The sequence below is a fragment of the Aethalodelphis obliquidens genome, unplaced genomic scaffold, assembly GCF_003676395.1.
Source record: "Aethalodelphis obliquidens isolate GAN/ISIS:26980383/991018 unplaced genomic scaffold, ASM367639v1 scaffold1, whole genome shotgun sequence".
Taxonomy (NCBI): Eukaryota; Metazoa; Chordata; class Mammalia; order Artiodactyla; family Delphinidae; genus Aethalodelphis; species Aethalodelphis obliquidens.
The window spans coordinates 71,689,882-71,706,398 of record NW_020837945.1 but is presented as its reverse complement, the minus strand read 5'-3'; the positions used below and the strand labels follow the sequence as shown (position 1 = coordinate 71,706,398).

General features: G+C 42.1%; 1 protein-coding gene across 1 annotated transcript; it reads left to right on the top strand.

Moving 5' to 3' along the window:
* The first annotated feature begins 11,685 nt into the window (after positions 1–11,685).
* On the top strand, positions 11,686–15,348 carry TM4SF19 (transmembrane 4 L six family member 19). The gene is made up of 4 exons (XM_027106618.1): positions 11,686–12,254; positions 12,661–12,738; positions 14,684–14,853; positions 15,104–15,348. Exons 1-4 carry the CDS (start codon positions 12,075–12,077, stop codon positions 15,282–15,284), a joined length of 609 nt encoding a protein of 202 aa, XP_026962419.1. The 5' UTR covers positions 11,686–12,074; the 3' UTR covers positions 15,285–15,348.
* Positions 15,349–16,517: the final 1,169 nt, after the last annotated feature.

Here is a 16,517-nt window from a genome sequence, read left to right as displayed (position 1 = left end):
TTAGTTTTCTTGCATTATTGTTTTTGTGAGGTAAGACTCTGGATACTACTTTTGTTAATACAATTCAGGTTTGCTTGCTTTCATATTCTCATGTTTAGCACACTGTAGTATTTATTGAAAAAGGTTAGTTCATAGTCCGGTTGTCAAGGGTAAATGTTTGTTAGCTTCTTCTCTGCTCTTAGTTAACATGTTGAACGTTCATGATAAATGCTCTATAAATGTTGGTTGAACTATTCATGAAATCACTGGGTTAGCTAGCCTTGTAAGGAAAGTAAGATTCTGTATTTGACATATTGGCAGTTCAAGCAGTGTCTAGTCTTTCAGATCAGCAGTGACTAATGACTAAGGACTCAGCTTAAACAAGTGAAGGAAAAAAAGTAATTACTAAATTAATGGGAGAAAAACCAGGAGTTATGAGAGACCATGATGAGCAAAACAGACACAGCCCCTGCCCTCAAAGAACTTTCTTTTTAGTTAGGAATACAGATAGTAAACAAATAAAAAAATATAGATTTGATTCAAACACTATGAACAAAACTGGAAAAGGAGCCAGTAGAGAATTCTGCTTTAAATAGGATGTTGGGGAGTTAACATTTAGACTGACACCTGAAGGATGAAAAGAAGGTGTCCCATACTAAGAGTAGGAGGAAAACTTCCAAGGAGAACAACAAATGCAGAGGCTGTGGAGCAGGAAAGTTTTTGATGTATCCGAGGTATTGAGAGAAGGCCAACGTGTCTTGCATGTAGTGAGCAAAGGGAGTGGCATAAAATGTGTAAAAGCCAGATCATACAACACCTTATTAGGCCCAGTAAGGAGTTCATATAGTGTTCATATAGAGTATAACAAGAAGCCATTATTGTGTGGAGGGTGGATTGCAAAAGAGCAAGAGTAGAGACTATTGGAATGATCAGGGTACAAAACGGAAATTGCCCGGACCAGCGTCATGGCAATGGAACTGGGAAGTAGTATACAGATTAGAGATGCATTTTAAGGTAGAAATTTAAAGACTTAACTGTTGGATTAGATGTGGGGCAATGAGGGAAGGAGAAACCAAGAATGACTCAAGTTTCATGCAATGAATAGGTATTAGTGTCATTCCTGAGGCAGGAATGGGGGATCAAGCAGATTTGGTGGGATAGAAATCATTTTGGATGTGTTAATTGCAGCACTTCCAAGTGCAGGTGTAGTATAGCAAGTTGGACACGTGATTCTGAAGCTAGGAAGAGAGGTGAACTGAACTTAGAGATGTGAGAAATCATCAGCGCTGTAGATGGAGTTCAGTCCATGAGAAAGAATGAGGTCACTCAGAAGAAAGTTAAAGAAGAGGGCCCAGAACCCAGGCCTGGAGATCACCAACAGGAAGAGGCCCCGTCTAGGAGGTGAGGCCAGTGAGGGAGAAGAAACACCAGAGTGGGTTGTCAAGGGAGCCAAGAGTGAGAATGTTCAAAAAGCATCTAGTGGCCAACTCTCTAATTCTTCCTAGGGGCCAAGTGTTCATTAGACACAAGAAATCATTGGAGACCAAGAACAGTTTCAATGTGATGTTGGAGATGGAAGCCTAACTTGAGTGGGTTGAAGTTCGTAATATTTTTATACTGATGAAGAAAAAAGGAAAAAATCCCAAACTTCCTCTTCAGTGGACTGGTATAAATGGCAACTCTTTCAACATCACTTATCTTCCTTTTTTTCTCTCTCCAATTGAGGAAAATGTGCACTCTTGTTTAGTCAGCTGTCAGTCAAAGTTGAAGCCCACCCACGAGGAAGCTGATTAGTCTGTCACTCTTATTTGGGAAACACTGGCCTGATTGTCCTTATCTTTTCCCTTTCCCTCTACCAGTGAATTCCATTTTCTCAACTTCCTCTATTCCTTGCTCAAATCCCACCTCCAAACCTCTCAATATCCCCCAGAATGGGACATCTGTCTATCCTGTTTTCGTAAGCCTTTCGGCCATGGGAAGCCTTTTATGGCATTAGGCAAATTGTTTTCCCACCCAGGCCCCATTCTTAATTTGTGCCCACCCTAGACTCCCATTTACTTTTCCCTAGAAATATCACCAACCAAGTGATAACTAGTAGCTGTGTCTCCAATAGAGCCAAATTCTGATATTATTAACATATCTGTAAGAAGGTAATGTTTAGTTCTTTCATGGCAGTGACCAGGCCTCTGTGGCCATAGAGGGCTTACCACAGGGGAATGAAGAATTTGACCTAAGCTGGCCTTACTTAGTAAAACTTTATTGCAAGCATATAGTTTCTAAAAGAAGGCTCTTGTTCATCAGATTAATCATTGAATTAATTGTCACAAATTTACCCTAAGGAACAGGACTTAAAGTTGCCCTCACCAGCCCCAACTAAGTTTGGCACTTTAAGGTGTTAAAGCCAAATTCCATCATTTTCCTTTGCCGGGTTATACCTCAGATTGGAATTGCTGGGTCATAGGGTAGGTGAATATTTAATTTTGGTAAATGATATTGCCAAACATTTAACCAAAGGGGTCCTACTAACTTACACTCCCACCAGCAATGTTCCAATTGCTTTACATTCTCATCAACATTTTTAATTTAAGCCATTCGGTTATGTGTTTGGTAGTATCTCACTGTGGTTTTAATTTGCATTTTCACGATGAGTTAGAGCTTTTCATATACTTATTGGCCATTTGAGAAGTGCCTGCTCAAGTTGTTTTGCCCAGTTTTTACCGGTTCTTTGTCTTCTTCACTGGTTTGTAAACATTCTTAATTCCAGGCATGAGACGCTTGTCAGATATATGTATTATAAATGTTTTCTCCTGTCTATAGTTTGCTTTTTCACTCTCTTAATGTCTTTTTTTTTTTTTTTTTGCGGTACGCGGGCCTCTCACCGTTGTGGCCTCTCCCGCCGCAGAGCACAGGCCCCGGACGCGCAGGCTCAGCGGCCATGGCTCACGCGCCCAGCCGCTTGGCGGCATGTGGGATCTTCCCGGACCAGGGCACGAACCCGAGTCCCCTGCATCGGCAGGTGAACTCTCAACCACTGCGCCACCAGGGAAGCCCTCTTAATGTCTTTTGATGAAGAGTGGTTCTTGATTTTAAGTTCCATTTATCAATCTTTTTCTTTATGGTCCCTGCTTTTTGTGTCCTGTTTGAAAAAATCTTTGCCCACTTCCCACTGCATTTTTATTTACCTATGCTATTTATATGCCTCTTCCCCACAACTGTGAGATCCTTGAGGGTAGAGGCTGCTGTATCTTATTCTGCTCTGTAGACTCAGAATCTAGCATAGAGCTTAGAACATGGTAGGAATTCAGGAATCACTTGATTAATGAATTAATTCATGCACTGGATGGAGTAGCACACATCATCTCTGTGCACAGAGATTTTACTAATGATGCAAACAATAGTGAGAAAACCCTTGATGCATATATATGAGGAATAATTATGTTATTAATATTCTTTTAAACTGTATGTGAGCTGCTTTCTATGTGTGAAATTTCTATGTATGCAGATGTATATGTGCCTGACACAAAAGCTGGTAAACCACTATTGAAAAGTTCATTAAATAGGATCCAGTACAATGAGGTATTACCTCACACCAGTTAGAATGGGCATCATCAGAAAATCTACAAACAATAAATGCTGGAGAGAGTGTGGAGAAAATGGAGCCCTCTTGCACTGTGGGTGGGAATGTAAATTGATACAGCCACTATGGAGAACAGTATGGAGGTTCCTTAAAAAACTAAAAATAGAATTACCATATGACCCACTACTGGGCATATACCCAGAGAAAACCGTAATTCAAAAAGACACGCACCCCAATGTTCATTGCAGCACTATTTACAATAGCCAGGTTATGGAAGCAACCTAAATGCCCATCGACAGATGAATGGATAAAGAAGATGTGGTACATATATACAATGGAATATTACTCAGCCATAAAAAGGAACGAAATTGGGTCATTTGTAGAGACGTGGATGGATCTAGAGACTGCCATACAGTGTGAAGTAAGTCAGAAAGAGAAAAAACAAATATTGTATATTAACGCATATATGTGGAACCTAGAAAAATGGTACAGATGAACTGGTTTTCAGGGCAGAAATAGAGACACAGATGTAGAGAACAAACGTATGGACACCAAGGGGGGAAAGTGGCAGGAGGGGTGGTGGTGGTGTGATGAATTGGGAGGTTGGGATTGACATGTATACACTGATGTGTATAAAATGGGTGACTAATAAGAACCTGCTGTATAAAAAATAAATAAAATGAAATTCAAAAAAAAAAATAGGATCCAGTTTCCATTTTCATCGTAAAAGGGAATCATTTAGAGCCCAATTGAATTCTTGTATCTCCCCAGAGAATTGAATTTTGATAGAGGATACTAGGCGAGGGCTCACAAGCTTTCTATTAAGAAGAAAGGTTTATTCACCTTATAAAACACATTTACAAACTATCTCATTAGATCCTTACAACAGACCTAAAGCAAGTAAAATAAATACTAGGTTAGCTTCATCATGCAGATAAAGAGATTATAGCCCAGAGAAATTTGACTGGCTCAGAGTAACAGTGAGTGAGGTTGAAGGAAAATGATCCTATGTCATCTAACTCTACACTCTATACAGCCCCACATATTGATGCTTGAGATATTTTTTTTCCCAGCCCAGATTCCAACTATCTGTTTGGAGGCAGTACTATGGTGGTTTGGCACCTAGGAGACCTGGGTCTCAATTTCTGCTACAAATACCTATTAGCTATGTGAACTTGGGTAGTTCACTGAGCCTCAGTAATAATAATCTGCTCATTTGTAAAATAATGCCTACCTCACAAGTTTATTTTGAGAATTAAATAAGATGCTAGATGCCTCTCCTGGGTTAGTCCTCTCTTTTATTTCTTCTCAGCTTAGCAAAAAGGATTTTATTTGCAGTGTCTGTTAGAACAGTTCTTAATTAGGCAATTAGAATGGTTTGATGACAGAATGCCAGATATCACTCAGATTTTAGAAGGTATTTCTGTTCCCAACTCAATGGCTTATCTAACAGCAGACACTCTCATATCAGTATCATTAAAACGGTGGTACAGATGATGGTGGCCTAGAGCTTGAAAAAAAAAGTTAGAAAGCTATTAAAGGAGCCACAGCTAAGAGCAAACTAAGGAAGGTGATAAGGAAAAAATGATGGCCGCCCTGCTTAGTGCTGTTTTTCCAAGGAGCCCAAACACTGCAGTGAGTGAAACAGATACGGGCCGGTAGTGTGTGAAAAAGTGTTGCTGCTTGGGAAAGAAAGGAGGATAAGGTATTTCTCATGGGTGCATCCTCTGACTCATTAAGGCATTTTAGCTCACGAGGCCATGCCTCCTGGTTCCTTTCTTAGGGTCACATGAAAATGAGTAGAGGGTGGGTCATCAGGAGAGGGCTCTTCAGGAAGAGGAAAGCTCCTTTGTTGCAGGCCTGTGGGCAGCGGTGTGTGGGCATGCATGCCCCCCCCCCCACACACACACACGCCTGAGTGACTTCCACATATAAATAGCGCCTCTCTGACCCTCTGTAGGAGTCCTGAAAGAGGAGCCTCCAGTCCAAACCTGCAGGAGTTCCAGCTGAGGCCACAGGAGTTCAGACCCACTCTGAACACGGAGCCCTTCACCAGGTTCTTTCTCTCCCATCCTGATTCTTGCCACCGGATGCAGGTAAGCAGAAATGGAAGGGCCCAGTGAGGGGATGGCCAGGGAATAGTTTGGTCTAGCAGTTAAAAGCACAAGCTTCCAACTCAAAGGAGATCTGGCTCAACCACTGAGCAGCTGTGTGACTTCAGGCAATTTGTTTAACATCTCTTTGCCTCAGTCTATCAATTTCAGGCCTTTACACATGCTTAGAATACTTTTCCCTTCCCAACTTTGCCCGTCTAATGCCTCGTTGTCAAGTTTTAGCTCATACAACACTCCTTCCAGGAGGCTCTGCCTTGCTTCTGCAGACAGGATTAGGCAAGTACTTCCATCACACCTTCAGCTGGACTGTTCTGCTCCACACTTTCTCATTGCCTGGTTAGTGTCCCCACCAGACTTTAAGTTCCTCAAGAGAAGAGTCTGTCTCTGGTTCACCAGAGTGAATAGTGCCTGGTACATAGTGGTCACAATACATATTTGACTGGTGAAAGAATGATAAAAGTCTGGCTAGGTGATGATTTAGGTTGAGAGACACACAGAATTTAAAGTCTCTTCCTCTATTTGACTCAGCTGATCACTTAAACTGTTGCCCAGACATCTAGGTAGTGATTTGTTCACCCAGCCAGGATCTCAGGTTAGAACAGGGCACCCTAAAGCCTGGTTGTGAGGTTTTACCTTATGATCCTGCTTGTCTCTTCAGATATCAAATTAGCCAAACTCTTTGCTAATCTCCTGGCTCACATTTGTGGAAGCATTTCTCAGAATGTTGTGATTTCTAGGGGAACAAATCAAGGGGAGGACGTGAAACTCCAACTGAGCCACAGCCCTCCTAGATGCAGCAGCACAGCAAGTGCTTTTAGCAGATTAGTAGGACAGCCAGGATGCTCTGAATCCCACTCATCCCAAAGGCCATGCTCAACTTAGTTTTCCCTCTGCACGTTCATATCTTTTAGCTTCCCTTCTAAAACTTTCCTGATAAGAAAAATTTCCAAAGAAGAGATTGTCGGGGTGGGGAGGTTCATGTCGGTGATCTATTGTCTAGACAGGCCTTACTCATAGGTGGAATGATTCAAAGGAGGCTGAAGGCATTCCTGAACAAAAGGTTCTTCCAGCCGGTGGTCTAGAGTGTGCCTCAATGTCCGACCACACACGAGTCCTTTCTTGGGCCCCTGACAAGATGTCAGTCATCTGAGAGGCATGTGGGTTAAAGTCGTTACTTGCCAACACCCTGGACACACACTGAGAGCGCGGCTCTCAATGGCAGGAAGGTCTGGGGAGGGAGGCTGCATCACAAACTGTTTGGGTGGGTTGTGATCATACAGATGCCCTGCCCGCTGACAGCGGAGCAGGCTCCTCACCCTGAGGACCCGTGGAGAAAGCAGCCAGTACCATACCAGCTTGGAGGACACTTCAGGAAAAGAGGTCTCTGTGGTGGGCCCCTGGGGGAGGGGGCCCCCTCTTCCCTCCAGGTCCCTTGTATCCTTGGAGTAAGGGCCACTGTTCCTCCGTATCCTACCCCCAACTCCTCCAGCGTGTGCCCCCCTCCACAAAGATCCGAACTTCCTTTCATCAGGGATGAGTTATTTTATTCACCGTTTGAGAAACATGGCTTAGAGAGCAAATACCCTGTGGAGAGGGCACACGGTGAAGGCAACTCATCCCACTAAAATATTAGCAATTGCATCAGAAAGTTTCCTGCTGGGAGGAGCAGCTGAGATGAGTTTGGGCTCTGAGATTAGGGAAGCAAATGTCACCAAGGGCTGAGGAGGCTGGGGAATGGGGGTATGGGCGGGCAGGACAAGAGCACCCCCTTTCCTGCCCCAACCAAATGGCCTGCTCAGTGCTGTGTCTAACACGAGTCTCTATATAAGCTGAAGTCTGGACAAACCAAAAAAACCTAGGCTAATCAAGTTTGTTTTTTTTTAAATTAAGTTCATAAATTGTAAAACCGTTTTTAAAAATGTATGATAAAATCGAAATTTAGGGTAGTCGTTCCCAGGAAGGAGTACAGGCAGATGATAGAGAGGGCACACCTGGGGCTTCAATAGTATTAGTGGTAAGAATCTATTTTGTAAACCAGTTGTGTTTACATAGGTGTTGTTCAATTATTCCACACAACTAGCAAGAGCAAATATATTATATACATTATGCTTCACTCTTTAACTCTGAAATATTTCATTATATATGTAGGTGTATGTATATATGTAAAAGAGAGATTGGGGTGGAGGCTTTGATCTATACGTATTTTCTGGTTATGGGCAAAGCTGTGTGTTAGGAGGGGAGCGTCAAGAGCCTTAAGCTGAGCCAGACATGTAACTGAATTGCAAAGTGGCAACAAACCACTTCTTGGGGATGTCATGGTACTGACTTTTTTCAGGTCCACATTGACATGAGTGTACCCAAATATTACTAGTCCTATTCTAATTCATATTAAAAAAAATAAAAAGTTCACAGATCAGTGAAAATTTAAAAGGGAGAAACGGCTATAAGTAAAGGTGTGGAGGAGGCATTTTACAACCTATCTAGACATGACATTTTAATTTGTAATCAATTTTATTGATATATAATTAAAATATAATAAAATTCACCAATTTTAAGAGTAGTTTGATGAGTTTTGTCTATATATATAGTTGTATATTCATAAGAATCTAGATATAGAACATTTTTATCACCTCAAAAAGTTTCCTTATGTACGATATTAATCCCCTCTTCTATTCTCAGCCCCTGGAAACAACTGATCTGCTTCCTGTCACTAGTTCTGCCTTTTCTAGTGTTTATAATTTCATATAAACAGAATCATACAGTGAGTAGTCTTTTGTTTCTGGCTTCTTTCATTTAGCATGATTTTGAGATTCATCCATGTTGTTTCATGTATCAGTAGTTTATTGTTTTTTATTGCCTAGTAGTAGTACTAATTGTATGGATATACCACAGTTTATCTATTCACCTATTGATGAGCATTTGAGTTATTTCTCACTTTTTTGTATTTCTCTTTTTTTTTTTTTTTTTTTTTTTTGCGGTACGCGGGCCTCTCACCGCTGTGGCCTCTCCCGTCGCGGAGCACAGGCTCCGGACGCGCAGGCTCAGCGGCCATGGCTCACAGGCGCAGCCGCTCCGCGGCATGTGGGATCTTCCCGGACCGAGGCACGAACCCGCGTCCCCTGCATTGGCAGGCGGACTCTCAACCACTGCGCCACCAGGGAAGCCCTGTATTTCTCATTTTTAATTGATTTTTTATTGTGGTAAAATATATATAACTTAAAGCTTGTTATTTTAACCATATTAAAGTGTACAACTCAGTGGCATTAATTACATTCACAATGTTGTGTAACTATATATTACCATTACCTGTTTCCAAAACTTTTTCATTACCCCCCAACAGAAACTCTGTAAACATTAAACAATAACTCCCCATTCCCCCTTCCCCTCAGTCCCTAGTAACCTCTAATCTACTTTCCGTCTCTATGAATTTGCCTATTCTGGATATTTCATATAAGTAGAATCATACATACTTGTCCTTTAGTGTCTGGCTTATTTCATTTAGCATAATGTTTTCGTGCTTCATTCATGTTGCAGCATGTAACAGAACTTCATTCTTTTAATGACTGAATAATATTCCATTGCACATATATATATATATATATATATTTTTCATTCATTCATCTGTTGGTAGACACAGGTTGTTTCCATGTTTCTAATTTTTAGTTATTATGAATAAAGCTCCTATGGACATTCAAGTACTAGTCTTTGTGTGGGCATGTGTTTTCATGTCTCTTGGATAAATATATAGAAGTGGAATTACTTGATCATTGGTAAGTGATGGTTTAAGAAACTGCCAAGCTTATTTCCAAAGTGGCTGTACCATTTGCATTCTCACCACATATCTATGAGAGTTCTAGTTGTTCCACATCCTCACCAACACTTGGTATAGTCCAACTTTTTTTTTTTTTTTTTTTGCGGTACGCGGGCGTCTCACTGTTGTGGCCTCTCCCGTTGCGGAGCACAAGCTCCGGACGCGCAGGCCCAGTGGCCATGGCTCACGGGCCCAGCCACTCCGCGGCATGTGGGATCTTCCTAGACCGGGGCACGAACCCGTGTCCCCTGCATCAGCAGGCGGACTCTCAACCACTGCGCCACCAGGGAAGCCCCTAGTCCAACTTTTTAACTGTAACAATTCCAGTGGGTATGTAGTAGGATCTTATTTTGGTTTTAATTTGCACTCCCCTATGTTAATGATGTTGAGTGTCTTTTCATGTTCTTAGTTGTCATCCATATAGCTTTTCTTTTGTGAGATGAAATGAAGTGTCTGTTCACATCGTTTTCCCATTTTTAAAAACCATTGTTTGCCTTCCTTTTTCGTTTACATTATTTTATTTATTTGGTTGCGCTGGGTCTTAGTTGCGGCAGGCGTGCTCCTTAGTCACAGCTCGCGGGCTCCTTAGTTGCAGCATGCATGTGAGATCTAGTTCCCTGACCAGGGATTGAACCTGGGCCCCCCGCACTGAGAGCGTGGAGTCTTAACCACTGCACCACCAGTGAAGTCCCTCAGTTGTTTGTCTACTTATGGTAGAGTCTTAAGAATTCTTTATGTATTCTAGATACAAATCCTTTGTCAGAGGTATATGAGGTCACATTCACATACATATTTACAAAATATGTATTGTGAATATTTACTCCCAGCCTGTGTTTTGTCTCTTCATTTCCTTAATGGTGTCTTTTGAAGAGCAAAATTTTAATTTTGAAGTAGTTTAATTTATCACTTTTTATAGGTTGTACTTTTTGTGTTCTATATAATAAATCTTTATCTAACCGAAAATCCCGATGATTTTCTCTGTTGTTTTCTTGTAAAATTTTTATTAGGTTTAGATCCATGGTCCATTTCGAGTTAATTATTGAATAGGGTTTGCAGTAATAGGAAAAGTATATATTTTTGTTTTGCATATGGATTGTTCCAGCATCATTTGTTGAAGAGACTCTCCTTTTCCTACTAAAATACCATCTTTTTCAAAAATCATTTGATCATATTTGTATAGCTCTATTTCTGAATTCTCTAGTCTGTTCCAGTGGTCTGCATGTCTGTATACACCATTACTTTGCTGTCTTGATTACTGTAGCTTTATAATGTCTTAACATCACATGATGTAAGCCCTCCAACTTTGGTCTTCTTTTCCACATTGTTTTGAAAAATCTAGGTCTTTTGCATTTCCATGTAAATTTAGATTCAGCTTGTCAGTTTCTATGACAGAACCCTGCTAGGATTTTGACTGAGATTGCACTGATACTAAGCCTTTTGATTCATGAACATGGTATATCTCTCCATTTATTTGGGTCTTCTTTAATTTTTCTCAGTAATGTTTTATAATTTTTAGTGTACAGGTCTTACACAGATTTTGTAAAATTTATCCATAAGTATTTTCTATTTGTATGTTATTGTAAATGATGTTGTTTTTTAACTTTTATAATTTATCATTGCTTGTATATAGAAATACAATAGAATTTTTGTACATTTAATTTTTTATTCGGTAACCTTGCTAAACTCACTTATTAACTTTTTGATAGATTCCTTACAATTTTCTACACAGATAATCATGTTACTGTGAATAATGATATTCTTACTTCTTTCTTTCATACCTGTGGCTTTTGCCGCTTTTTATTTTCTTATTGCACTGGAAAGGACCTCCTGTACAATGTTGAATGGAAGTGGTAACAGCGGACAGCTTTAAAATGACGTCTTTTAAAGCAAGAGGATGACACCTTTAAAATTTTGTTTTTTGGGCTTCCCTGGTGGCGCAGTGGTTGAGAATCTGCCTGCTAATGCAGGGGTCATGGGTTCGAGCCTTGGTCTGGGAGGATCCCACATGCCGCGGAGCAACTAGGCCTGTGAGCCACAGCTACTGAGCCTGCACGTCTGGAGCCTGTGCTCCGCAACAAGAGAGGCCGCGATAGTGAGAGGCCCGCGCACCGCGGCCCCCGCTTGCCACAACTAGAGAAAGCCCTTGCACAGAAACGAAGACCCAACACAGCAAAAATAAATTAATTAATAATGAACTCCTACCCCCAACATCTTCAAAAAAAATTTTTTTTTTTGTTTTTCTGTATCAAGTAGAAATAATCACTGGCTTTAATAGAGGTACAAGCAAATTATGATGGGATGAGGAGTGTGTGTGTGTGTGTGTGTGTGTGTGTGTGTGTGTGTGTGTGTGAGTGGGAGCTGGCAGAAAATGGAGCAATTAAATTCTATCCATTGGGAAATATTTATAAGACGCAGAGTTTTTAAGCAAGTTCCTTGGCTCTTCTTGATCTGACCCTAGGAGGTGACAGTGCCTCTGGTCTATTTCCCCCTCCCCACCCTATGCTCCTGGGGTTTCCCCTAGCCACCAGCTCCCAGTAACACAGCTACCCTGACCCTCTTTCCATTGGTTCCAGGACAGTGTCCTCTCTGTGTGATGGCATGCTCACGGACCTGCTCCCAAGTACTGGGGCTGAGCCTCGGGACTACAGCCCTGTTTGCTGCTGCAGCCAACACAGTGCTCCTCCTTCCTAACTGGGATGTGACCTACCTGTTGAGGGGCCTCATTGGCAGGCATGCCATGCTGGGCTCTGGGCTCTGGGGAGGAGGCCTCATGGTGAGTGTCTGGGGTTCCCTGGGTGTGAACTCCCAAAGTGCCCCTTACAGGTGGAGCAGTGAAGTGGGGGTGGGGGTAGTGTTTTGATTCCTTGAAAAAAAGCTTGAACTAACAAGCTGACTGTGGGGTCTATAGCAGCTCCAAGGGATAGAAGACTCTAGGAAGACTGGTCAAATGTTGCTGAATTTTGGACTAGGCAGGCTTGGTGTGAACGCTGCCATTCATAGAGTCACATTAGGCTAGTCATCCCAAACTGGGTCCTGACAGTCAAAGCCAAGCCCTCTGGGAAAGGTAGGGTAATTAAGTCCATGTGAGATGTCTAACCACTCTATTTCAGCAGCCACAGGTGGCAGCTAGAGATGTAAATTACCCAATCTCTTTTTAACACTCTTCCCTCTTCCCCCAGGTTCTCACTGCAGCTACCCTCATCTCCTTGACGGGCTGGAGATATGGCTGCTTCAGTAAGAGTGGGCCCTGCCAAAGTGTAAGCACCCGATTCCACTCTTCTAATACCTAGAATGTCCCCACATTCTATTACTTTAGAGGCAGAGTGATAAAGAGACAATTTCAGTCTTGGCGTTTGAAGTCAGGTCCTGACGATACCTCTCTAAGGGTCTAAAAACCCTAAGCTTTTGGGCAAGTTTTCTGAATCTCGGATCCTTCTGTAAAACGAAAGTTAACAGGATCAAGTCCAGGGAGGAAGTGCTTAATGAACCATAAATGTCTACACACATGTGAGGAACTGTTCTTTTTTATTTTATTGATGTATAGTTTACAATGTCCTGTTAATTTCTGCTATATAGCAAAGCGTTTCAGCTATACATGAACTGTTCTTATTAGTTTTAGCCTATTGAACAATATGGACATGAGTTATGTACATTGTAGTCATGTGTCATTGATAGAAAATTTCCTGGCTATTTTTCTTAATTTTTCTTGGAGCTGAAAGATTCTCCAGAGATCATCTGATGACTAGATTCTAGTCTAACCTCTCCATTTTACAGATAATGAAGCTGAGGCCCAGAATAAATTTGCACTGTATTAATTGCAGCAACATCTATATATATTTGAAAAATCTCAGTACATAAATGTATAAGATATATTGCTCATTCAGTCTCAGACACATGAATTTGTGGCCTTTTTACAGTAACTCTGCATCCTGCTTTGATATCTACAGCCCACATGTTGGGAACCCTGCTGATTCAGAATTATATGTTAAAGAATTAAGTATAAACACCCATACATTTCATTCACTATCTGTTCTCAGTCATGTCTGGTTTTCCCCTAGGCAAGTGGTTCTCGACTTGAATGTGTGCATCAGAATCCCTGCAGCGTTTGTTAAAACACAGATTGCTGGGCCCCACGCCCAGAGTTTCTGACTCTGTAGGTCTGGGGTGGAGCAAGATGGGGAGGGGGGGAAATTTGCATTTCTAACAAGTTTCCAGGTGATGTGCTGTTGCTGGGACAGGGACCACATTTTTAGAACCTCTGTCCTAGGCTTATGTCAGACTGATTCATCTTGAATCTTTTAACTTAGAGTCAAAACTTACTACACAGCTTTCTGTGGCCCCTCTCGAGTTCTAAACCAGTTTGACATCAGTGGGAAAACGACTCTGATTCTGTATAAAAACTATATATATATATACGCACACACACACACACACACACACACACACACACACACACACATATATATATATATATATATGTTTTATTTAAAATTTTAAAATATGTGTTTTTTGAGAAGGAGAAAAAAAAAATCTGGTATCCTGAGAAAGAAACCAATCTGGAAGTTAGAATCCTGCCAAGGAAATAAACACATTGCTATCTTTTGGGAAGGAAATGAGTGGTGCACAGACCAGAAAAGTACAATGACAGAACTCGAGTTATTTCAGAGTTGACTGTAATTTCTCTCTGTCTCTGCCTCCCTCCCTCCCTCCTTTTCTTCCTTCTTTCCCCTCTTCCTCCCTTCCTTCCTTTCATGCTTGATCTGAGAAAGAGAGGAATCAGGGATGGCAGCTTGGAACTTTTGAAAAAATACAGCTTTCTTTTAAAAGGGTCAGAGGGGGGCTTGCGATAACCAATCTGACCCTTTAAGCCAGAGACTGAATGCCTGCAGGGTGAGTGACAAAGTTTTTGATGCCACTCTGCTGAGAAGCTCTGAAGAGCCTGCTGAATCCGGCTGAACCTGCTGCTGGGACCAGGTGCCAGTGTTTCCCCCTTCTCCATTCCTTCTTTCCCACCCCCTCCCAGCTCTACCCAGTGACCTCATCAGCCAGCCCTACCTTGGCTATGTTTTAAAGGAGGTGCTGTGGGTAGGATCATCCCCATGACTGGGGAAGGCCTGAGCACCAGAGAAGTTAGATTTGTCCAGATCAGCCCACAAGTCACGACCCCCTCTCAGGCTCACTGTTTCTTCTCTCCTTCTGCAGATGCTTACTGCTCTGTTGTCAAGTGGCCTGGCTTTTCTTGGGGCCTTGATTTGCTTTATCACTTCTGGAGTAGCCCTGAAAGATGGTCCTTTTTGCATGTTCGATGTTTCGTCCTTCAATCAGACACAGGCTTGGAAACATGGTTACCCATTCAAAGACCTGCAAAACAGGTAAATGGATGGAAACTTGGATTTGCAGTCTCTTCAGAGAAAGAAAGACACAGAAAGGGACTACAAACTCCTTTTAGTCAGCATTCTAGCATCTTGCTTCTCTGATGCTCAGAAAATTGCAAATGCAACAATAGTCACCCTCAAAAGTCTAGTCCTACGACCTGAGCTGAGGGAGAACCCAGGTTTCTATCAAGGTTGCTGGGATTTTCTTCCTTATTCCAACCCCTGATCTCCTTATTTTTGGGGATAGGAATTATTTGTATGACCATTCACTCTGGAATTCTGTCTGCCTGGAGCCTTCTAAAGCTGTCATTTGGCACGTGTGCTTCTTCTCTGCCCTTCTGTGCATCAGCCTCCTCCAGATTCTCCTGGTGGTCATTCATTTCATCAACAGCTTCCTGGGCCTTTTCTGCAGCCTCTGTGAGAAGTAACAGGTAACGCCCTCTTTTTAAAAAATTAATTAATTAATTTGTTTTTGGCTGAGTTGGGTCTTCATTGCTGCACGGGCTTTCCCTAGTTGTGGCGAGTGGGGGCTACTCTTCGTTGTGGTGCGCGGGCTTCTCACTGCGGTGGCTTCTCTTGGTGTGGAGCACGGGCTTTAGGCGCACAGGCTTTCGGTAGTTGTAGCTCGCGGGCTCTAGAGCGCAGGCTCAGTAGTTGTGGCACATGGGCTTAGCTGTCGCGAGGCATGTGGGATCTTCCTGGACCAGGGTTCGAACCCGTGTCCCCTGCATTGGCAGGCAGTTTCTTAACCAATGTGCCACCAAGGAAGTCCTGGTAATTCCCTCTTAAACATGAGTGTTTTCATCATGAGCTGCCTTGAATCTTTTCTGCAAGAGTGGGTATGAATTATAAACAAATTTCCCTTTTAGGTAGTCATGTAGTAATAATAACAATAATAATTCCTTGCATGTATGTTGAATGATACAATGCATTTTAAATCACATTGTAGGGACTTCCAGTGGTTAAGAATCTGCCTTCTAATGCAGGGGACAAGGGTTTGATCCCTGGTCAGGGAACTAAGATCCTACACACCGTGGAGCAACTAAGCCCGCTCTCTCTAGAACCTGTGCACCACAACTAGAGAGCCTGCGTACTGCAACTACTGACCCCGCGCACTCTGGAGCCCACGCACCACAACTAGAGAAGCCCGCGCGCTGCAACAAAGAGCTGGTGCACTGCAACAAAAAGATCCCGCGTGCCACAACAAGACATGATGCAGCCAAATAAATAAATTAATTTTTAAAAAATCACATTGTAAACTGCAAGATGATATAGTAGTAGAAGAAATAATTGTCATTATTATTGTGTAGGAACTTATAGTCCATAAAATGTCCTCCAGCCATGATCTCATTTCAGCCTCTCAAAAGCCCCATAAAATTGGCCGCATATTACAGATGAAGTTGAGGCTCCTAGAGGATAATGGACTTGCTGCCCAAAAGCAGTCAGTTAGGTTCAGGTAAAGTCAATACCTGACCCCCTACTTTCTAAATTCAAGTTCACTAGCTTAATGGACTGAATTATGTGCTCCCAAAATTCATAGGTTGAAGCTCTAGCCCTCAACGTGACTTTGGAGATAGGACCTTTAAGAAGCTAATTTAGGTTAGATGAGGTCATAAGAGTGGGACACTAATCAAATAAGACTGGCATCCTTATGAGAAGAG